General features: G+C 44.2%; 1 protein-coding gene across 2 annotated transcripts in view; it reads left to right on the top strand.

Moving 5' to 3' along the window:
- The first annotated feature begins 2,888 nt into the window (after positions 1-2,888).
- Ctps1 (CTP synthase 1) overlaps positions 2,889-24,375 on the top strand; it is a 29,015-nt gene continuing 7,528 nt past the window's right edge. The window contains exons 1-12 of one of the 2 annotated variants that reach the window (XM_047519397.1): positions 2,889-3,017; positions 6,170-6,348; positions 8,001-8,171; positions 10,555-10,655; positions 11,361-11,477; positions 14,339-14,422; positions 14,919-14,999; positions 18,251-18,402; positions 19,513-19,645; positions 22,175-22,263; positions 23,167-23,261; positions 23,913-23,975. In XM_047519397.1, coding sequence (XP_047375353.1) covers positions 6,183-6,348; positions 8,001-8,171; positions 10,555-10,655; positions 11,361-11,477; positions 14,339-14,422; positions 14,919-14,999; positions 18,251-18,402; positions 19,513-19,645; positions 22,175-22,263; positions 23,167-23,261; positions 23,913-23,975 — 1,252 coding nt within the window. In that variant the 5' untranslated portion in view covers positions 2,889-3,017; positions 6,170-6,182. Of the gene's footprint in view, positions 3,018-3,074; positions 3,145-6,169; positions 6,349-8,000; positions 8,172-10,554; positions 10,656-11,360; positions 11,478-14,338; positions 14,423-14,918; positions 15,000-18,250; positions 18,403-19,512; positions 19,646-22,174; positions 22,264-23,166; positions 23,262-23,912; positions 23,976-24,375 lie in introns of those variants that run through there. The other variant, XM_047519392.1, reaches the window with a different exon arrangement.

The following is a 24,375-nucleotide window of genomic DNA, read 5'->3' as shown; positions in this document are numbered from 1 at the left end:
TTAAGTCAAGGAAGCATTGGTAAGGGAATGATCAGCAAGGCTTAGTGGTGGACAGAATGAGGGGATTCTAAGTGAACCTTCACATTGGCCTTCGGGAGGGCGTTTGCATTTTTTTCTGTCTTTTCATTGTCTGTAACAGAGTATATCATGAAGGCATTTTATTATAGGGTAGTAGTGGGAATTCAATAGGCTAGATCCTGGTTATTAAAAGGTGAACAAGACTGTACCTGATAAGAAAATAGGCAGATAGAAGATTATCTTCAAAGAGATTCCAATCTGGTGTAGAAGAGACAGACAAGTAAACAGGTAATTCTGGCACACTGTGGTAAACACCTCAGAGCTGGCACCCAGTGCCTGAGGGACATGTTGGATTCTCCAGGAACAAAGCCTAAGATGGGGTGCTTATGTGAGCACCTGGACAGCTTCTGTGTGCTTAGAAGGGCCCCATATTTGGAATTAAGAAGTCTAAGCTGGGACTATAAATTGGGGAGTTTTCACCAATACAGATGTGACTTATACTGTCTAGAAGATGACTGTAAACAGAAAAGACCTCAGGGTTGAGACTAATGTTCATGGGCCAGGAAGTGGAAAAGGAAGAGGATCTAAAGAAGGGAGACCCAGGAGAGGCCTGTGAAATTTGGAAAAGCCCAATGTGGTTTCTTAGAATCCAAGCAAAGAACTTACTTTAAAGCAGGAGTGACCAGCTGTGACAAATGCAGTTAGGCAAGAGGTCAGCTTGGAGGCAGGCTCTAGGGGCAGTATGGCTATACCCAGAAGCTCACAGGGAGACTGAGCCCAAGGTAGGAGAAAGGAACAGCCCAACTATGCAGACACATACAAGTGCATGCACTCTGTGAGCATACAGCCACGCTATTATCTTTGTCTGGGACCTGTGAACAGACACTGGAGATTATGGTCTAGGCTGATGTACAGAGAAGAGGTCTGAGAACATGGAGTAAATTTTGACAAGTGCAATTTCAGTGGATTTACATAAGCAGTAGCCTGACTGGAATGTGTTCAAGAAAGGGGAAGAAATTGGAGATGGCAAGGACCAACACTTTTTAGAAGCAGTGTGAAAAGTGACCCAGAGAACTGGAGGGTTAGCTAGAGAATGAGGTAGAGTCGAGAGAGGGGCTCTGGCTTACAGTGGGAGAACCTGCATCATGTTAGTGGAAATGATCTATTAGAGGGGAAAAAGCAGGAGAGAAAGAGCAGACATCTTGGAGTTAAAGAGAGAATATGGCACTTGAAGCAATGAGGAAAGATTGGCCTCTAGGAGTGCAGGCAGTCTGTCCACAAACAGAAAGAGTTTGTGTGCACAGACAAAAGTAGACTGATGGATATGGAAGTTCTTGTAACTCCTATTTTCTTAGTCAAATGGGAAGCAAGATCCACAGCTGAGAGGGAATATGTGGAGGAGATGGGAGAGGTTTAAGGAGAAAAGTGAAGCGCTCCCACAGTTGGGTAAATGGCTCATTTTTATATCTTCTATAGCATCTTAATTTGGTCAGCAAGTATATTCTCTGTCTACTATGTTCTAAGCACTTCAATAAACATCAAATGCTTCTGCAAAGAATGTGGTCATAGATCACGTTCAAACACACGGTACACATTTTAGATTTGGAGCTAAGTGCAGCAAGGCAGGCTGGTAGGGTCAGAACAGTGATGGTCCTGATTTGGAAGGAACTAGAAGCCTATAAGAGGGGCCGCTATGGGAGTCTCCTTAATGACTTTTTGGAATCCACTCGTTTGAGTAATTTTCCTGAAACACAAATTTGATCACATCATATATTTCCTTTAACTCCTTCAATGAAGATGGGTAAGAACTTGTGGCAAATTGATTCTAGGGAAGAAAACAGGAACACAGATTCAGGGGTGACAGACTGACTTTTCATGGATACCCTAGTGTGGTTTGTAGTACATGGCAAAAATAATTAACCACGTGCATGAACTTATTTGTTATTCAAAAGAAAAAAATCCTCCCCTCAGAAGTCTGGGCGCCTGTCCAATATCCTGAGAAAGAAAATCCCTGACCTGACCTTTAACATTCTTCTGGGCCTCGGATCCTGTACACAGGCTTTTTCTTCTTCCCTGCTTTCTATTCCCACCTCTCTCTTCCCCATCTTTGCCACTGCACTTCCACGTTCAGCTTCCCAGTCACTTTTTCAGACTTCCCTACCTGAATCCCTGATCCCCACCCACTTGGTCCGTCCCGCATTGGGCAATCCCCTGACACCAGGCATTTCCGCAGCAGGCACTGAAGAAAATCCGGAAGAAATATTATGTGCGGATCATTTCCCTTCATTACATCGTTTAGTCCGGGGACGGGGTCCCTCAGGATCCAGCGAAACGTGGGCACAGAGTGTGTGCTCAGGGAATGTCAGGTGCATGAAACCAGCCTTGCGACCCGTGTCCCTACCAGTCGCCGCCGTAAGGGAACATGTGGGGGAAAGCGAAGCAGATGAGGAGCTGGCGTCAAGCAGCCCTCTTGGACTTCTCTCTTGCAGGCCGGGGTGCCATTGCTGGCGTCCCTCGGTCTGGAGGGACCCGCGGGAGAGAGGCTGGGGTGGCATCACGAGGAGCGCACAACGATGCACGTTGTAGAAAACAGGAGATGGTCTGGCAGGCAGCCCGAAGGGAGGCCGGACGACGAGAACATCGGAAGGTTGTTGCAGCAGGAGACGGAACCAAGAGGCGGACTTGCCAGACGTGAGTCACAACACGGCCGTCTCTTAGCGGAGAAAGCCCAGACCACCCAGTAAACCCAGAGACGAGGGCAGAAGCACCACAACCTGCCAAGCCCTAGCGGCGTCCCGCGCGCCTGCGCAGTCGGGCCCCGCCCGCGTCCCCGAGGGCCCGCCCCGCCTCCGCCCTCTGCGTGCGCACCGCCTAGAGCCCGCCTCCCAGAAAGACTGCCGGCGCATGCGGCCGGGACTCATCACTGGCTGCCCGGGGCTCACCGCGAGAGTCGCCGGCCTAGCTCTGTAGTTGACGGGAGGATCTGAAGCCGGCCTCAGGTAGGCTGACTCCAGGGATCCCGGAGGAACTGCTTTCCAGTGCAGGAGTCAGCAGCTCCAGCCGAGACCTGCTCGCACGGCCCCGCGCCGGGATGACAGACGCCGCTCCCCACCAATCAGGGGCGAGGTGGTCCGGCGTTTTGTCCAATGGGCTGCGTGCCTAACGGGAGTGGGGCGGGCGGCCCAGGCCGGTGAGGTGCCGGCTCCCGCGCGCGGGCCGCGTGGCCGCGAGCCGCTGGGGAGAGGCGCAGGGGAAAGGGCTGGCCAGGGCTCGGGTGGCCACGGAGGCCGCGGGGCCCACATTGCAGCGCTGGGCAGCGCAGGGTTAACCCGGTCTGATTCGTGGGGCGGAGAGGGCCGTAGAGGCTCTGAGCCGGTGCTCAGCTATCCCTGGGAAAGCCCGGCAGCCGCCACTCCATTCCGGCAGCCCTAGCCCTCGGGCCTCAGGACTTGGACTCGCCCACCTGGAAGGGGGCTTCCAGGTCCACTGTCGCCCGCCCCGGTGGGGAATGGGCCAAGCGGCCAGTGGCCTCCACTGATCCTTACTCCGTTGGAGGAAGGGGCCTGTGAGCTCGCCGGGCCTCAGGGCCCCTGGATGGCCCGCGACCCCGCCGCGCTCACCTCCTTCTCCACGGCGAAGGATGCAGGCTTTCTGGGGAAGTTCACTACGTTTGCGTGGCGCACTTACGTCCGCACTCATAATCTTGAATCGTCTGCAGCCTTGACTAGGGCGGTGCGGAGGTTCTCACCCCATTTTACGGTGGTGTGAATCCGGGGTTGGGGCAACCCAAGGGACCTAACTGAGGTTTCAGTATACGGGCAGTGGAGCTGGAACTTGATCTCACAACTTTGATTTTTTTTTTTTTTTTTTTTAAGGTTTTTGTTTTTTACCTTTGGTGAATTTCTCCGATACATCTTGATTTATGTTGCTTCTGGGCGTGTACACCTTCCGATGCCTTCCCATCATCTTCAGAATAAAGTTCAGACTGGGCATTCAAGGTTGCACACAAGTTGGCACCTTGCCTTTCCTGTTCCTTCCCCTCTCTACTCTTGACGTTTCCCCTGTTCTCACCTGTTCATTCTATTCCCTTTTCCATGCTTTTAGGCCACACAGTCAATCCTTTAAGTCCCATCTCAAGTCAGGTCTATGTAACAGAAGTTTAGATCCGCCCCCACCCCAGGCTGCACCTCACCACCCTCTGAGGGGCCATGGTACTTTACTTTGGTCGTGGCACTGAAGTTTTCTGCTCCCTCTTCTTTACCTTTTATAGCCTCCATCACTGGATTACTCATTTCTTTGTGAATGTTCTGTTACTAACAACTTTCAGCAACTTTGAGCAAATTGAGTTCAAACCTGAATATTTGGGGGGGTCCCCACAAAATGTGAGAAGTTCTCACATGATAGGTAGTCTGTAAACTGAGAATGAATCTTTTCAGACTCCCACTAGATCTCTGCAGGGATATTTATTGCCAGTCTCTGTAGGAGGCTGCAAGAATCTCCTCCAAAGAGAGGTATTACCCTGTTAGAGCATAACTGGGACAAGTCAAGTGCAAATGAATGTGATGATCCTTTTGCAGAAGAAACCCATTCAGTAACTCAATGTGGCTGAGGAATTTCTAGAAAAATTCAAAATTTAGTAGGTGAGACCAAGGTATTATCCCAGGCAGAGATATCTGGTTAGGACATAATTTAAAATGGAGCTAAGTCTAGTATTCATGTGTCAGTAAGAAACCATTTAACTGTAAGGTGCCAAGGGTGAGAGTAATGTTCCCCCCAAATAATAGGGACTTAGGGTCATTAAGTTTGAGGAAACCGCTTCCTGTGTGCACCCTTCTTGGAAAGTCATGGTGTCTGTTAACTTATGAAGCACTTCTAAAGGCCTTGCATTAAAGAAACCATATGGAGTTGTTTAGTCAGCATTTCTCTGTCCATAAAATTCTTTGGGAAACTCAGAACTGCTGCAGCAGAGGATAGAAAGTGCAGGCCCATGTCTTCTTGCCTTCCGAGGGAAAGGCATTCTGAGCATTCTTATTTCCTTGCCAAGTGGGTTCGTTCCTGCTCCAGTGAGGAGTGGGGTGGGGAATGCTCCAAGCAGAACTCCCCTTTCCTAGTTCCTTTCTTAGCTTATTTTTGTTAGAATTGGTCTTCACATGGAACATTCTTGGCGGAGGAAAATGTCCTCCCCCTGCCAAAGCAAGCATTCTCTGCCACTTGGTGATTGTGTTTTTCTTTTTGGTCACATTTGGGTTTGCCTATCGAATGCTGTTTCTGGGCCTCTGAAACTCGGGACTGGTGATTAAATCCTCCCTGGTGAGCCTGTCCCGTCTCCTCACTGTTTGCCTATGCTATTTCCACCTGCCTCTCCACTCTTGTCCTTGCAGCCACCTCACTTACCTCTCATCAGGTCTCTTTCTTCACCCCCTCCCCAGTACTGTACTGCTCTTTGGATTTAATCTAGTCTCCCCTCTCTGACTCCTCTGCCCATTGCTGGGTTTCTCACTGATTTATCTGAGATCCCTTTCCCTCAGTATTTAGTTTTTTTTCTTGGCATACCTGGGAGAGATTGCCACCAAGAAGCAAGTTGTTATTAAATTACAGAAGAAAACTACCTGTAATTGAAAGAATTTTAGGTTTAGCTTTAACTCCTTTTAAATGTCCAACCTCTTTCCTTTTCATCTCTCTTCCACAACTTAGAGGAGCTGTTTTCTCGGTGATACATTGTAGTTTGGCCAAAGACATTATTTCTTTCATAGAGAATTGGTGTGCTTATTCGAGATTGCATTTTTTTTTTCTCCCTATAAGGGAAGTAATAAAACACCTGCCTGGTATCCCAGTGTCTGGCGGTGATGTTAGCTAATATTAAGGGCCTAGCGTATCAACCAGCTTAGAGCTGTTTTTTGACTTTCAAGGTCATCGTCAAAGCTTTAAACGAAATCTACATTGTCGTATAGCAGTTGTTTTTTTCTACTCATACTTGACTAATGCTTTTCAGTGACCTAAGAAACATCTGTTATTATCCTCTTTAAACCTGACGAGAACCTTCCAAAGTCATAAGACATGCTCAAGGGGGTGCTTGGCAAAACCAGTGTTTAAACCCAGTTGAGTTTGACTTATTGAGATACATTTTAATCTGTAATTTTTCTTCTTTCAGATCAAAAAGGAAAATGAAGTACATTTTAGTTACTGGTGGTGTCATATCAGGAATCGGAAAAGGAATCATTGCCAGCAGTGTGGGCACAATACTGAAGTCATGTGGCTTACATGTAACTTCAATTAAAATCGACCCCTACATTAACATTGATGCAGGAACATTCTCTCCTTATGAGCATGGTAAGCAACCCTCCCACCCCTGTCTGTCTTTCTTAAATAATAATTGTGTATGTGAAAGAATATATCACCTCTTGGGCATGGGTGTACATTTTGTATAACTTCCATTTCCTCTCTTCTAAAATGGTTTCTAGCTATGCAGTATTTCTGATGCTTTTTCTCACCTGGATGGGAGGAAGCAGAAATCTTAGCAGCCCATGTAGTGATTAGAGTCTAGGAGTTTCTATAATGGAAATGATCTTTTTGATAGCAGTTGAATAGAAATTTGTCATTTCTCTTGAAAAAAGATACCTGGTGACATAATAACCTTTTTCATATTTGAGAAGAGGAGGAGTATGCTTATTCTTTGTGACCCCACTCTGCATGGTGGGTGGAAGTTGTAAGAAAACAGATTTTGGCACAGGATAAGAAAGATCTCTGTAATAGCAAGCGCTCTTCAAGAGCTTCAAGAAGCTGTGAATTGCCTTTGGTGGATGGGTTCAGACAGAGGCCCAGGACCACTTGGTAGGGATTCAAGCAGCAGGTAGATGCTAGATTTGAAGGATCTGTAAGCTTGAATTTTGTTTTGCCAGTGGAGTTTGAATAATATAAAAAAGATCTTTTAGTTGAGACTGTTGTGGTGGGGGTGGTGGGAAAAGAGCATCTTACCTCCTTGTTGCTGAATTCTTATCCACAGAATGACAAGTCACCTTGTCTGAGTTACTTCAGATCCACTGCTTAAAACTGGGGGAGATGCACTATTAAAACATACCTTTAAGTTGTAAAATTCTGCATTCTTACTCTTCCTTCCTTGAGGTTTAAATCTGTAAGAACATGTAAATGTCATTAGTGTGGAAATCTTTATGTAACAAAGATATTAGGAAAAGATCCATATACTAGAGGGATTCTTCTTTTTTTTTTTTTTTCCTTGGCGGTGCTAGGGCTGGAATCCAGGGCCTTGTACTTGCTAGGTGAGTGCTGTCCCGCTGAGCTACATCTCTAGCCCTTAGAGGGGTATTACATATAAAGTTCTTAAGCCCTTGAGAAAAATATCAGACATTGTTTTCCTTTCCTGTTTTTGAGCTTGTCTCTTATTGTGATGGTAGGCATGAATCATTCTAGACAAAAATATGTAGAATGAAGTTGCAAGGAATGAATGTGAAACAAAGGAATGGGGGAATTGGGCAGGTTCACAACTTTGCTTAAAACCAAAGGTAGCCCAGAGGCTGGTTTTTATAACCAGCACAACCTTCCTTTGCATATGTCATGGACGTTTTGAATAGAATCATACTTTTGTTATACTTTAAACTTTATTCTGCTCAGGTGGGAGGCTTTTTTGGAAGTCTTTTTTCTTTGGGGAGCAGTTGCCATACGAAGATAAAGTGTCTTTTACCCTCAGCCTTCAGGGCTGGCACTTCCTTCCATTCCTTTCTCTTGTATAACTTTTCCTGGTTGAGAGAGTTTGTTGACAGGCTGGCAGTATGAGATAACATTTTGGAGAATAGAAGGTAATTTTTCTTTTTTGTGTCATATTTAGTTTTCTAGAAATAGATTTTTTGCTTCCTATCAGGTTAATACAGATTTTTTTCTGCCCAGGTGTTTATACTTCAGGATTCAAGTTGTGCCAGGGCTTACATATTTTTCACTTACCTAAATATTCTCACTGTTTGCTGTAGGTGAGGTTTTTGTGCTGGATGATGGTGGGGAAGTGGACCTGGACCTGGGTAACTATGAGAGGTTCCTTGACATCTGCCTCACCAAGGACAATAATCTCACCACTGGAAAGATATACCAGTATGTCATTAACAAGGAGCGCAAAGGAGATTACCTGGGGAAAACCGTCCAAGGTAATACTGGATTTACCTTATAAGATTTAAAATCTTACCAGTTTACTTTCTTTTGAGGCTAAAAATTGACTTTTTATGTGATTCTAGCATTTTCAAGGTATCATTACTGAAACAAGGCTTTCAATGGAAAATTAGAAATTGTCCATTTACTCAGAAAATAAGCTAAAGAAGGTGCCACTGCTGTGTGAGTAGCATTGAAACTTGTCAGTCCAGCCATCGCAGTGTGACTTGAGACCAGAGAGTGTCATTTTTGCATGGTGAAGAGTGAAGTGGTAAAGGCAGCTAAAATCAGGGCCTTGAGCCAGGAGTGTGGATGCTGTGTCCTGGGACTTGTGTGCAGACCCTGATAAGAAACAGCATCCATTGTGCCCGCTGGTTTTCACTGGTGTCATCGGGTCAGGGGGAGTCTGAAAAGTGGGTTCCTGAGTCCTCTCAAGCTTTCACTAGCACAATTTCATCATTGTTTGTTTGTTTAGATAATGGGGTACAAGTGCTCATTTGAGAAAAGTGTTCTATTGCTTTAAAAAGCAGCAGGGGAGGGGTGGGGAACCATTGGTCTAATGGAATGGCAGCAGCCCAAATTTGGGGGGAGAGTTTTCCTCTGAATTATGGGAGCAGATCTTTTGACTGTCGACTTTACTGGCCTAAAAGTTGAGGGTCACACTGACAGCTGGCTCTGGCCTGGGTCTGCCCTGGCCCAATTCTGGGCTAATCTGGTTATGTTTGGGTCTTGGCCCTGCCACTTAATAGCCTTATGAATATGGACAAATCACATACACTCTTTGAGATGTGGTTTCCTTTCCTGTAAAATGGAGATAATAACAGCACCTGTCTCTCTGACTGTTAGACATTCTAAGAAGCTACATCAATAAGGTGTTTCCCTGAGTTCCTGACGCCTGGGAAGGATCAATTAGGAATTAAATGATGTGAATCATGTAGTTTGTTGTACTGGGCACCAGTGTGTTCATTCATCTGTTCATCTGATTCATCAAATATTTATTAAATGCTTGCTGTGGTTGGACCTAACTGGTGCTGAGCGTATGTGATGAACAAGACCAGGAGGTCATTGTCCTCATGGAAGCTGGCCAATAGAGAGACAAAAACCAAACAGATAAAATGAGATATCTGATAGGAGTTGTGAGGAAATAAGTGGAGTGAGGTGAGAAAGCATGGCTGGGGAAAACCACCTTGGACAGGGGGTCGGAAGCCTCCCAAGAGAGGAGGAGCTGGGCAGGTCATGGGAAAAGTGGAAGGAGGAGGGATCACAGCACGTGCCAAGGCCTAAGGCACAGAGGGGGCTCACAGGAATGAGGGGGAGTCTGGTGTGGCTGAGGCATAGTGACCAAGGGCGATGTTCAGAGAGGTCGACCAGCTGGCTTTCTGGGCCTGGCAAGGAGTTTGGAATTGCCTCAGAACAGTGGGAAGAAATGAAGAGTTTAAACATGGGAGTGATGAATTTCTGATTTGCATTTTCAAAACATCACTTTGGCCACTGTGTGTAGAATAGATAATGAATATCCTTGTGTGTGTTTACCGGAGTTGAACAGAATCTGGAGTTAAACAATAATCTTTGCTCCTTAAGAATTTGCAGAGTGACCCTAGCAACCATGATTTTGAAAGTGTTCAGCAGCAGCTGGCATTTATTGCACTCTGGCATGCAAGGCCATCTCATAAAGTTTCCACAACTTTATGAAGTAGGAGCTGATACCTCCGCTTGACAGAGGAAACCAAGTGTTAAGAATAGATAAGTAATTGTCCCAGTGAATCACAGCTAATGAGGGGTGAACTGAGATGTGAATCCAGAACCCCAGGCACTGTCCCCTCACCACCCTGCTCTGCTGTCCTGTCTCTGCAGCGGGTTGTCTACCCTTTGGTAAGCTGGAAGCATAATGTGCCAGGCTTTGGAGGTTTTGTGATGTGCCCACCTTCAGCCTCGGCTGTAAGCAGTAGGGTGACCGCATGGTCCGTTGTGTCTATGTGTGGACAGAAAGGCTGACTGTGAGGGGCAGGTGCTTTGAGGTAGTTCAGGGTGCCTCCTCTTGCCACGCTTCCAGCAACAACTTAGAAGTCTGAGGAGGTGACCAGGGGAAGTTTGAACCAGAGTTTATTGAGGCCATTTAAAGGGGGCCTCAAAAGTATTTTTATGAAACTATTGCTACTCTATCCAGGCAAAGAGTACAGTAGTTTTTAAAATTTTTTTTTTAGGGGCTGGGGAGATAGCTCAGTCGGTAGAGTGCTTGCCTTGTAAGCACAAGGCCCTGGGTTCGATCCCCAGCACCCAAAAAAAAAAAAAAAATTTTTTTTTTAGCATTTGAGGTAAATGCATTTGCCTCAGTCAATGCCTGTGGACAAGCATGAGTTCCAGCTCGTTTTCTCTTTCCAGTTGTCCCTCACATCACGGATGCAATCCAGGAGTGGGTGATGAGACAGGCGTTAATACCTGTAGATGAAGATGGCCTAGAACCTCAAGTGTGTGTTATCGAGGTTTGTATGATACCTGTGTCTGTGAACAGTGCGCTCCTCCATCTCCTTAGTCGGCCATCAGCACCTGGCAAGACGCTGCCAGTGCAGCCAGGCGGGATGCTGCCGTGCGGGTGAGCACAGTCATGGTGTGGAATGGCCATGGCGGGGGAGAAAATCTCGTCCAAGTGATACTACTTTTTTAGCATTTATGGGTTCATGGGTGCCATCTGTACCAGAAGGAGTGGTGTGACACATTTCCCGCTGTCTCCTGAGCAAGCTGGCAGCCCTTTGCCTTCCTGCAGCAGGAGCACTCGCCCGAGTGAGCCGTGTGTGGTTTGGTTTCTGTGTGCCTTGTCTGCTGATTCCAGCTGTTGGATCTCAGTGTTCCTTCAAGATGAGGAGACTTGAAGGTTCCAGCAGGTTGTTTATAATTGATGGCTTTTTGTAAAAATTATCTGTGGTCAGCTAAGGAGATGAGAGTATGTTTTTTTGCTTTGTGGCTCTCATAGAAATAAAATTCCTGGTACCTCTCTCACCTGACCCTTTTCTTAAAATATCTATAATAGCCTTGGGGAGTTGTGAGTCTTCTTTCTACCAACTGATGTTCTGCAGGGCTGGGATGTCCTTATTACACTGGTTACTGAGTTGAGGCAATAGAGCAGATGAAAAGGAAACCACCAGAAAAAGATCAAGTGCTTAACCTCTAAAATAATATTGCTCTTCTAGCTTGGCGGAACAGTGGGAGATATTGAAAGCATGCCTTTCATTGAGGCCTTCCGGCAGTTCCAGTTCAAGGTCAAAAGGGAGAACTTTTGTAATATCCATGTCAGTCTAGTTCCTCAGGTAAGGAAGGCATTTGTCTGACTTTGTGGGGAGAAAAGGTTGCTTTTCACCCTTTATCTAATAGTTTTCAATACTTGAGGAATAAAGAACTTCTTGGTGAAAAGTTTATCATAATCATGTTTTGAAAAGATAAAATGGAAAACATTTGAAGGATGAATCAGGGCAGTTGTGGTGGTTGAAGCAGGTGGATTAACCACGGGCCCCTGTTTTTACTACATGGCAAAAGTGGAGAAAAGGCTTTTTTTTTTTTTTGCTTTTTTAAGACAAAAATCCACTAAGTTAGCATGAAGAGGAGTTAATAGTAATGTAAATTCAGAAGTCAGAGAGCAGTTGGATATGTAGAAACTGACTAGCAGACGGACCAGGAAGCACTGAACCCTCATAGCTGGCAGTAAGGAGAGTGGAGAAGCAGCCCTCTTGGCCCTGCAGAACCTCCACAGGCTCAGGGCGGGCAGCATCAGGTCCCTCTAGGAGTCGGGGTGCTGGTGGGGCTCATTGCAACTGCTGTTTTAGAAGAGGTAGACTCTGACCCCACTTCCCAGTGTGCCCAGGTGGGCGTCAGCCTCTCTCCACTTTGGCAGAGGACTATAGGTCCTGGGGAGGGTGTCCAGATAAGCAGGCACTAGGACAATTGAGGGCAGTGACATGGAACCACAAATGTGTCGTGGAGTGTGATGCCACACTGTTGAGACACTCTCTTTCCACCTCTTGGTTCCCAGACTCATCACAGCCAGGCCTGGCCCTTCCATGTAGGAGATGGTAAGGGTCTTCTCTGGTGTATGACTAGGCAAGAAGAGAAGCCACCGCCTCAGGGCTCTGCAGTGAACCAGGCCAGCCAGATACCCACAGTGACCTGCCTGCCCCCTCACACAGAGCCTCCAGTTCAGTTAGCTTTTTTTAGGGGATACCAGGGATTGAACTCAGGGGCATTCAACCACTGAGCTACATCCCCAACCCTATTTTGTATTTTATTTAGAGACAGGGCCTCGCTTGCTAAGACTGGCTTTGAACTCTCTATCCTCCTGTCTCAGCCTCCTGAGCTGCTGGTTCCAGTTAGCTTTTAAGTGTGAGTAGCAGCCACTGACTAAAATCATGGAGGAGGTAAACTGCATGTATTAAACAAGAACTAGATTCCAGAAGAAGGGAACTTGCAGAGACAAACGATTCTAGGAGGTTAAGAATTGGATTGGAGAGATGAAAAAGTTAAGAGAAAGAAAGTTGAGGAAATATCTCAGGAAGTAGGGCAGAGACCAATAGGCAGAAAGTAGGAGAGAGAGCATAAGAGTTGGATGACTGGTTCAGGAGTTAATATCCAGATTGCAGAATTTCCAGAAAAGAAGCACAGAGAAATGAGAGAGAAGTGTGATCTAAACCAGGGGGTCAGGAGACCATAGCCCAGGGGCCAAAGCATCCTAACATCTGTTTTTTTGTTTTTTTTTCCCAATTATTATTATTTTTTATTATTTTAGTTGTCAATGGACCTTTATTTTATTTATTTATATGTGGTGCTGAGACTTGAATCCAGAGCCTCATGTATACTAGGCAAGCGCTCTACCACTGAGTTGCAACTCCAGCCCCCTATCATCTGTTTTTGAAAATAAAGTTTTACGGGAATTGAACCGTATCTATTTGTTGATGTATTGTGTGTAACTGCTTTTGTACTAAAACAGAAAAGGTGAGTAGTTGTGATAGAGACCATAAGGTCGAAAAAAAACCCTCAAGTATTTGTTATCTAGACCTTTATAAAAAGTTTTCTGATCCCTGGTCTGAAAAGGAAATTGTGAGACATGAGTTTCTGGATTAAAATGTCCACTGAAGGAAAGGGATGGAGGATAGGAGTAGGAAAGACAGTAGAATGAATTGGACATAACTTTCCTGTGTTCATATATGAATACACGACCAGTAAAACTCCACATCATGTACAACCATAAGAATGGGAAATTATACTCCATGTATGTATAATAGGTTAAAATACATTCTACTGTCATGTATAACCAAAAAGAACGAATTAAAAAATTAAAAAAAAGAAGGGCCTGTTGAGTGCCCTGCCATATTGGATCCAACATCACCCACACCAAAGCACTTCATTGTGAAGGTTCAGAAAAATGAGGCAGAAAGGCTCTAAAGGAAAAGACACTTTTTTTTAAAAGAAAAGAATCAGTATGGCAATATTAGAGGCTAAAGATAGTGAAGATATTGCATTAAAAATCCTAAAGGAGAATTATTTACAACCTAGAATTTTAAACCCAGAAAATATTACCTCTTATGTGTGAGAAGAGAATAAGGACAATTTAGTACCAAAAGGAAAAGCGTGGCCCACAGTTTCACTGAACAGTATTTAGCCCTGAAGAGGGCTGTGGGCACAGGAAGGGTACGCTGTAGTCAGGATAGGGGAACGAGGGAGAGAGTGGGTCCTCATTCAGCAGTGAATTCAACAGAAAATACCTCATTCTAAATGTCAAGAAGGAGAAATGAAGCATACCAGAAGAGCAGTTAAAAGAGTTGAAGTGGGTTGAGGGTGTAGTTCAGTGGTGAAACTTATGTTTAGTACATGCCAGACCCCGGGTTCAGTCCCCAGCACCTAAATAAATAAATAAATAAAAAAGAAAAAGAAAAAGTTGAAGAGCCTTGGTTTATAGGGTTTGGAGAGTGGGAGAGGGTGAATAAGGCCAGGTACCATGGTTTTTTAGTGCAAATCCCTTAGAACTATTTGACTAAAATATGTGCATGTGCAATTTCAACAGATACAAGCTAAATTCTAAAAATGATCAAACTCTTTAAAAAGAATATCATAGAAAAGTCATACTTGAAAATTCTTTATCATAGAGAAACTAACCTCTTTTTTTTCTTTTGGCTATTAGCCAAGCTCAACGGGAGAACAGAAGACGAAACCCACCCAGAACAGTGTTCGAGAACTTAGAGGACTTGGACTTTCCCCAGACCTGGTAGGATTTCCTGATGACCTGGTTTCATTGTGATCTCTTAGGTCTAATTAGAATCACGCCTCCATGACAGGCAGGACCTTTGTCTTCTTGGCAGGCCTTTAATGAAAACTGATGGTGGAGGAAGCGGGTTCACTGCTTCGGGGCTATAGTTAGTGAGATTTTCCTGTGGGATTTGTGAGGTTTGGCACTTCCTCAGTCTTAGTTCTCTCTGTCCTTTATTTATTGTCCTTTTCCTGTCCAAGAATATTCATAGATGAGGAAAACCCTCTTGGTGTGCCTCTTGGTTCACACTACCATCCTCTTATGTTTCTCCAGTTTGGGATTTAGGAATTTCAGTTTTGAAAATGAGATATTTTCATGGTTGCATGCATTGTTCTGAGTGCTAATGTGTTCATTCATCTTAATAATGTGATGTCCATTTTGATTTTATGTGGTGAAAATCTCAGCTTTGTAACTCTTCCTTCTGTCTAAACTGCCTTTTTTTCCTTATTGCTAGGTTGTATGCAGGTGCTCAAATCCTCTTGACACATCAGTGAAAGAGAAAATATCAATGTTCTGCCATGTCGAACCTGAACAAGTAAGTAGAAATTGTATCTTTGTGGAAATTGTTTTGTTTATAGTTACCTGAAGCCTCTTGACCATGATGTTTCATGAGGCTTGCTGTTATTTCACAGTTAGAAACAATAGACTGACCTCTAGAACTGACACTCTTGGCTCTGTCATTCACCATCACCTACTACTTCCTGTGTTTCCCAAATGTTCTTGCACCTCTCCTGCCTCTTCTCTCCCCACCCTTTGTCCTTTTTTCTTTTTTGGTATTGGGGATTGAACCCAGGGACCCTTAACCATTGAGCCACCCAACCCTTTTTATTTTTTATTTTTGAGACAGGGTCTTGCTGAATTGCTTAGGCCTCATTAAGTTGCTGAGGCTGGATTTGAACTTGTGATCTTTTTGCCTCAGCCTCCCAACCTGCTGGGATTACAGGTGTGGGCCCCCATGCCTGGCTCATGCTTTAATCTTTATGCTCCATCCAGGTTGAATGTCTTTCTTTTTCCTCAGCACCTCACCTATTCTGTTGTTCTGCTTTTGCATTTGCTAATTTCTGTCAGAAATCAGTGTCCCTTTCTCCCTGTTGGCCTGCAAATCTATTCATTTTTGTCCTTCAGGGTCTGGCTAGGACATGGTATAGTCTGAGAAGCTTTATCTGATTGGCCTTCTTGCCTTCAACCCTCAGAATTAATCACTTCCTTCTTTGGGCTACCTGTGCATCTCACACATGCTGGTGGTGAGCCTGTGCCGTGCCTCTTGTGTGTGTGTGTTTGTCCACGTTTGTCTTCCCTCACAGACAGAGCTTCTGGAGGGCAAGGACCAGCTTACTTGTGTTTCTGGTGCCTGGTGTTGGGGTATTGTAATCTCTCACATATATTTAGTTTTTTGTTACTGTGCTAATGGAGCAGACCTATGGTACAGAAAATTTAAAATTTTGGAACCTGTAAAGTATTTAAGTATGGTGCTTAATGTGAAAATTCTGGTGGTGATAAATTGAAATTGTGGCATTGGTCCGTGTATTAGTCAACTCTTTGTCACTACAACAAAACACCTAAGGCAGCTAATTTAATAAAGAAAAGAGGTTTACTTACTTCACAGTGTTGGAGGCTGAAAGTCCAAACGGCACAGACATACTCTGGAAAGACTACATGGTGGATAGCAGAACCGTGTGGAAGAAGATCAGATCTCCAGCTAGGAAGCAGAGAGGGGAGGGGTGGGTTTTGCTCATTTTGTAATAACCCTCTTGTGAGAACACAGGGTTGCAGGAGAACTATCTTAATTCCTTTTGAAGGTAGGGGTTCCAGTGACCCGAGGATCTCCCACTAAACCTAATATCCAGTACTTCCCAGTGCCACCACTCTGGAACCAAGCCTCCAGTCACATGGACCTTTGGGGAACACCAAACTATAGCAGCAGGTTTGACTGGGGGAAGACTAGAAGGGAAGTCGAGGTTCAGGAATTTCAACATGAGACTATGGAGAGTTTGTTTTACTACCACATGATTGAGAATCAGGAGTCTGATCAGGAAAGCGCATGTGGCTTTGCAGAGAGGACAGTGAAGCAGTAGGGGCTACAATAAGAGCAATACACTTGCAAGATTTTGAGGAGAACGCAGGGGATGACAGTTGAAATTACTGACCTGGTGTGGGTGTAAATGGAGCAGGAGGAGAGCCCTCGACCCTCTCCATGGTGGCTCAGGCCTTAGGAGGGAGGGTCATCTGGGGCTGGAGTCGGGGCTCGCAGGTGTGATTCCTGAACCAGGAGCTCATCAGGATTCTGTTTCATACTGAACCCTGGAGCACAGAGTAATTGTCGTGTTCTCAACGACCCTTTATCATTCACTTTGATTATTTTAGATATTTCTGTCCTAGCAAGTTAAGAGAATTCAATTCTGTAGTAGAATTGATTCTCATTAAAAGTGTTCACGATTAAAAACGTGACACATATTTCCATTCTTAAATATGAATTTCAGATCCTTTTGTCTGTTTTTAAAATTGAGTTATTTATCTTATTGAGTTGTAAGAGTTCTTTATATAGTCTGAATACAAGCTTTTTTCATACACCTGTATGGTTTATATTTTCCCAGTCTGTGGCTTGCCTTTTCATTTTCTTAACGGTGTCTTGAAAAAGTATCAGGAAAGCTTTTACAGTTTCAGTTTATTCTTTTTTTTTTTTTTTTTTTCCTTTTCTAGGTTGTGTTTTTGCACAACTTCTTTTTCTTTTTCTTTTTTATGGATCCTTTGCTTAAACAACGTCATGAAGATTTTCTTCACGGTTTTTTTGTTCCTAAAATCTTATAGTTTTAGGTCTTACGTGATCCATTTTGAGTTAAATTTTGCATATTGTGTGAGGAAATTGCATTTCCCGATGAGATATGGCACACATATAGGACACCTGGTGATTTCTGTCCTTTGCTCTATAGCCTAGCAACATTCCTAAAATTCTATTAGATTCAATTGTTTTGCAGATTCTTTTGGTTTTTATGGATAAGCAATAATATTGTTTATGCATTTAGTGGTTATTGTTTCTTGTTTTCCAGTTTTAAGTTTCATTTATTTTCCAGTGAAATGAAATGTAATGACTGTCCAGCATTGCTGAATAGTGATAGGTGGCTATTCTTGCCTTGTTCTGGGCTTTAAATAGTAAACATTAATATTAAATTAAACCATGTGATGTTTACTGTGAGTTTTTTATATTTTCAGTTTTTCCCTAATAGTCTTAATTTACCTAGAATTTTTATTATGAATTGGTTTTGGATTTTTAATCAAGTCTACATCCATGATCCTTATTTGTCTTCTTCACTCTGTTCGTGTGGTGAGTTCCACTTTTAAATCTCCTAATGCAGTGGTTTTTAAACTTGACTGCACATTGGAATCACTATAGAAACTTTAAAAAATGCTGATGCCTGCTTCCTAACCCCAAGGTTCTAGTTGTAAGTGCTCTGGGTTGTGGTGTAGGCGTTGGGATTTTTATAAACATCCCTAATGATTCCATTGTGCAGACATTTTGAGAACCACTATTCTGAGTTAAGCCATCCATGGATTCCTAGGATAGGTCCTCCTTGGACATGATTTTTTTTTTTTTTTAAACAACATTTGTGGTTTGGCTTGTGTTTTTTAAAAGGATTTCTTGAGTTGGTTTTGGTAATATATCTTTTTCTAGAAAATTACCCTTTTTTCAAATTGGGAATTTTCCCCTAAGGTTATGCTGCTAATAGCGGGGGCTGTAAGTTCAGTTAGTTTTTGTTTTTATTAAATCACATCCTTTTTTTAAAACAGGTAATCTGTGTCCATGATGTCTCATCCATCTACCGGGTCCCCTTGTTGTTAGAAGAGCAAGGGGTTGTAGATTATTTTCTTCGAAGACTTGACCTTCCTATTGAGAGGCAGCCACGGAAAATGCTGATGAAGTGGAAAGAGATGGCAGACAGGTTTGCCTCCCCGTGAGGAGCTGGCAGTGCCAGCTGCTTCCTCTTTGGTAGGGGCCCAGGGGACTCAGTCGTGTGGGAGCATGTTAGCACCTCGCTCTCAGCTCACTGGAGGTCTTCATGGCAGGGACGTTCAGGTTGCTTAGGAAGGAGCTGTAGCCATCAAATGGAGACAACATAGGTGAGGAATTCCTGGCAGGGCTGGGCCAGTTCCCAGTCCTCCAGGCAGTGAGTGCAGATTACCGCCTGCCATGCTTGTCTCTTCAGCTGTACAGTTAGCACAAATGGGTGCCTAGTGGCAGTGGGTTACCATGGAAACGGGTGGAGCACTTGTGGGCAGGCAGCAGGCCCATCATCTGAACGCGTTTGGGAAAATGCTGCTCACCCAGCACCACCCTTGCCCAGCAAGGATGTGTCACTGCCACCGTCTCCTGAAGTGCTCGTGCTCTCACCTTGCTTCAGGAACTTCCCTCAGTGCCTCAGAGCAATGGGTGTGCCTTGTCACAGTTGCAGAACTAAAAACAACATGGAGGTCACATAAGCACAGGCAGAGGGAGCAATCATTCTGTTTTAATTCTGCTCTGTGGTGTTTTAATTTTGACCTTTTCCTTTTCGTGGATATCTTACTTGTCCATTTACATGTAGTTACCAAGATGGCCCATGGTCTTAGAGTTCTTTTTTTCTTAAAACATTGTGTGTCTTTTGCTCTGTTACTAATTATACTTTACAATGAAAATTTTCACAATTGTGGACTTTTCTATTGGGTGAATGTCCCATGATTTATTTGACTCTCCTTCATCTCATTAACTCCTGTGACTTGTCTGTTCATGTCTGTTCAGTTTTTTTGCCCTTTGGGATTGAATTTTTTTAAAAAAAAAAATTGTGTGAGATTTTGAAACCTTCTTTGTAGCAGCTTCTAAAATCCTACTTGCTTTGTATAGCCTGCCCCGTTGACCTGAAATTGCTTCTTTAGTAGTCTGTATGCGGCACTCAGGTGATGTTCATTTCCATTGTGTTCTTCCAAGACATTCTTTTCTTCTCTTGCCAAAGCAGTTTTGGTCTCCTGGTGGTAGGTGTATTCCAATTAATAGGGTGTTTCTTGACCTTCGATAGATATGATCGCTTGCTGGAGACATGCTCTATTGCCCTTGTGGGTAAATACACGAAGTTTTCAGACTCGTATGCCTCTGTCATTAAAGCTCTGGAGCATTCCGCATTGGCCATCAACCACAAATTGGATATCAAGGTGAGGAGGGATGTAGCCAAGGGGTAAATGGGGAAGCAGTCTGTATTCTCATAGATGCTGCATGCATATCTCCTTTATAAGTTTTGGAACTCTGAGTTTCTTCTGAGGGATAAGAAATGTAGATTGGCTCTTGGCTCTGAGAATGTGGAGTATTAAATAATGAAGGGGAGAGATGGTTAGAGTAGAGGTATAGAGAGACTGAGCTTGGATCTGAATATCAGGTGACCACATAAAATTGCCCTGTGATAAAATTGCTCTGTGGGGTGGGAGGGCCTGGTGGACAGGGACATTGTGCCTGGTCAGTGGCACTGCCTGGAGCCTTTGCCAGTGACTGCTCTTTGCAGCATGGTGGGCAGAAGCTGAGCTAGGAGAATGTTGGGACAAGACCTTGCCTGCCTCCACATGTAGCAGTGGAGTGTCACGGTTAGAGTGGATTCCACTGCCAGATGCCTGGGACTCAGATTCTAGCTTTGCTGCGTAGGCACTGTATGGTTCTGGACAAGTTGCATAACCCTCTTCCTGTCTCAGTTTCCCATAAAAGGCATAGTGATTGTTCCTTCCTCCTAAGTTGTAAGGATTGAGTGAAAAATGTGAAGTACTGAGATCTGTACCTGGCATATAAGTACTCCCTGAAAATCCTCCCTTCTGTCCCCCTTTGTTTTTGGAGACAAGGTCTTGCTAAGTCCCCTGGGCTGTAATTGTCCTGCTTCAGCCTCCTTTGTACCTGGAATTACAGGTACCTGGCTCCTATCTGTGCTGTAGAACTTTTCTTCTTAGTTCACCAGCTGTGATTTTTAGGAGGAGATGAAAGAAGTGAAGTGGGATCTCTGTGCTGAGGGTGCCATGAACCTGTCCCCACCATCCACACTGCAGTTTTCTCCTGCCTCTGCATGTTTCTCAGCATGATAACAGCTTACTTTTGGGCAGCTTTCTGCAGAATGACCTGTTAGAAATGTTTAAGAATCAAAGGATCCCGTTACACAGCCCTGACTTAGTTTTTGCTAGTTCTTTCCATCATTCATTTATCTACTTGAGGTTAGTCTGTAGTTACCTAATGTGTTAGATGCTAGAGGCTGAGAGATGAATGAAAAATCTCTAGTCCCCATGTTTCAGGAAAATATCGAGTCCGTTAGGTACGAAGGTAGCGCACAGGCAAGAGGGTGGGACATGTATGGAGGCAAAAATCCTTCCAAGGAGGGACGTGTGGGAGGAGTTTGGAAAAGGTTGAAAAGGTAGAGGGAAGGGCATTCCTGACAGATGGAAGAGCATATCCAAGGGCTTACAGGTGTGGAACAGTTGGAAACTCAGTGGATGGAAAAGTATGAACTGGAGACAGCTGGCGAGGGCCCAGTCAGGATTCCTGTGAACTTTACCAGCCCAGGTCTTACTCTGAGGTTCAGGAAAATAGCTACAAGGAATTAGGTAGGGGAGAGTAGAAAAAAATGGACTACCTTATTAAAAAGTGGGCAAAAGATTTAAACAGAGATTCCAAGGAAGATGCATATAATATACATGAAAAGGTCTCAGCAGCTTTAGTTGTCAGGGAATTGAATGCAAATTAAGTCACAGGGAGAGACCAGCACATGCCCCTTGTGTGGCCAAGAGCCTTTGAAGATGGGACCTTATTTCTGGGAATGTAAAATGGCTTAGGCACTTTAGAAAACAGTCTGACAGTTTCAGATAAAGAGACATATGACCAAATAATTCCATTCCTAGATATTTACTCAAGAGAAACAAAAATGAAACCCCACAAAGATTTTTATTCAAATGGACACATTATTCATAATAGCCCAAATCTGGAAACACCCAAAAATGTCCTCAACAGGCTAAGGAATGGCACTGTAGTATATTTATGCATTAGAAAGCTACCCAGCAATAAAAAGGAGAGAACTTGGGATGTGCAGAACATTGGGGGTGGATCTCAAAACCATACTGAGCAAAAGAAGTCAGACATGAAAGGCTGCACACAGCTCTGTTCCCGTCAGATGAAGCTCTGGAAGAGGCATAATCTGTGGTGATAGAAGTCAGCTCTGGGTGTGCTGGGGGAGGAGGGAGCGTTGTGAGATAGTGGCACTTTATCTTGATGGGTAGTGGTTACACCTTCATGTGTATATTTGAGAAAACTCATCAAAGTGCGATCAAAATGCTTGTGTTTTACTTTATGTAAATTATACTTCAATACAGTTGATAAATGAAAAAATACCCAATCAAAGCTGTGTGGAAGGTGGCCTGGGGAGAGTGTCATTTGAGCAGAACACAGTAATTTCGAGTCTCTTGCAGTAGCTTAGCTGAGATAAGATTCTAGAACGTATGGAGCAGATAAAGCCAGATTTGGGAGTTAAATGATTTTGAAGGAAATTTTTGTTGGTAAAATTTTGTACTTAAGATTTTAAATTATTAAGTTTAAACATACTGTCACTTTAAAATCCAAATCATGGGTGATGGAACATTGATAACTTATTTGCAAGTTGTGTGAAAGAGTGTGGTTGGAGTCATGAGCTGCTTCTCTGCCCTGCCTGCTGCCCCCAGTACATAGATTCGACTGACCTGGAGCCCAGTACCCTGCAGGAGGAACCTGTGCGCTACCACGAGGCTTGGCAGAAGCTCTGCAGTGCTCAGTGAGTAGCATTCTCTGTGGGGTGGCCAGGGTTTCGTTCATGTGAATGAACATGGTCCTATGCTTCCAGTACTAATAGTAGGCGATTTACTTTGTTAAATGTCTTTTAATTATTAAAGAGACTACCTACTGTATGACTTCAGCTTACCAATAGAGTTGGATCTGAAGAAACCTGTTCTGATTTTATTGATATTGTGTGCTGCATTCATCTGAACATGAGGCTTACAGATTTTTCATCTGGAACATTTGATGAGTAGCCATTAGTAGAGTTTCAGAATTGTTTTTAGTAGCTATTTTACTTTTTTTGGCGGGGGGTGGGGAGGTGGGTCCTGGGAGTGGAACCTGGGATCTTATATATGCCAGGCAAGTGCTCCATTACTGAGCTACGCCTCTAGTCTTGGCAGCTGTCATTTATAATAGTAAAAATCAAGGCTTTTGAGTCCACTGGAGCAGGTGCATGTTACGGGGTGTATAGCTGGTGTTGACGAGCTTGGTCAGCATGGCTCACTGCTGAAAGAAAGGAGAGGCCCCTTCTGACTCGGGGAGCTCTGTGAGTCAAGAGGAAAAATAAATTGCATTTATATAATTATATGTTAAAAATCATGAGCCAAGTGCCTGGGACAAGTGCTGTAGCAGCCTTATAGGGACATACGCTGTCCTTTTTTCTACTTGTAGAAGTATTTTCTCATGTGACTAAGTCTGTGGTTTTGTGTGCAGTTTCTAAGTCCAGAGTGTTGACATGGACAGTTAATTGACAGTCTTTAAAGAATACAGACTTAGTCCCAGTACAAAAGATATGGAGTAAGTTCCTGGCCCCAGTACCTTGGCAGTGACTTCTTTGGTGGTAGTTGCAAGCTGGGTTGGTGGGAAAGCGGAGTTGCCTTGTGGTTGTCCTCCCATGCAGTGGAGTGCTGGTTCCAGGAGGATTTGGTGTTCGCGGTACTGAAGGAAAAATCCAAGCCATCGCCTGGGCTCGGAAGCAGAAAAAGCCTTTTTTGGGTAAGGAACTGTGCTTGTTCTTGCCACTCCTGAGGAGCAGTTTGGGAGGGGGTTATAAATATGACAGGGAAATATTAAAACATGACATGAATGCTGTGTATCTAGAGAGGAGCTCAGCCTTTTTAGTTCTTTTTAGGAAAGATTCAGACTTTTTAAATATGAAAAGCATATTAGCTACATCATGCATAGGATTTTAAGGAAATTCTGTTTGCAGTGTATGGGAGATTGAGTTTTATGCCCTGCTCACCTGGCATACCAGCCAACTGTAACTGGGCAGAAATGGTTTTGAATGCTTCCTGGTGCTTTAAACTTTAGTAATTTTCAACTTGACCAATTTGTAAATGAGACCATAATGAGGAAGGGTAAGAAAGCTTAAATTTTATACTTGAAAACTTGAAACTGAATGGAATATTGTTTATTTTTTAAGTTGGATGACTTTGCAGAACCTGGGATCTTTAGGTCCACTTCATCCAGCTATTAACATCTATCACAGATGAAGCATACCAGCAGGAGTGCTTGCTAATAGCAGGAAATTAAGAACCTGCGGTTAAAAACCTGACCATGCAGGACACAGAGTCCTTGGCAGGCGGGTGGGAACTGTGGGAGTTGCCTTTTCAATGGAGCTTCATTTGGTTTTCCCTCCCCTGGAAGGTGTGTGCTTAGGAATGCAGTTGGCAGTGGTTGAATTTTCAAGAAATGTGCTGGGATGGTCAGGTAAGCGTGCGTTTAGAAATGCTCATTCCTGCTTCCTGCTTCCTGAGGGCGTGAAGGCACTGCATGTTGGGTGGCAGGAGCCTTGACATGGTGCCTGGCTCCTCAGAACTTCAGTGTGCAGAACTGAGGGTGGGGCGGGGGTGGGCGGGTGCCCTGCAGCTCTCCACAGAGGAGCAGGGGTTAGGGGATAGCTGCAGAAGCCCAACTTCAGCTCTCTCTCCAGCATTTCCTATTCTTGAAATTCTCTTCCTTTGACCACCATAGCCACCATCCACCTGGTACCCACCATGAAGACACTGGCCTAAGTGAGGCCTAAGCAGTGGTTATAAACTTGGACTAGCAGACCTGGGCCTAAGTTCTGACTCTGTCACTTATTATGGGTGATTTTAGGTCACTTAGC

This window comes from Sciurus carolinensis, chromosome 1 (genome assembly GCF_902686445.1).
Source record: "Sciurus carolinensis chromosome 1, mSciCar1.2, whole genome shotgun sequence".
Classification (NCBI taxonomy): domain Eukaryota; kingdom Metazoa; phylum Chordata; class Mammalia; order Rodentia; family Sciuridae; genus Sciurus; species Sciurus carolinensis.
Note: the sequence above shows the minus strand (reverse complement) of the source record. Positions and strands in the feature narration are given on the sequence as shown.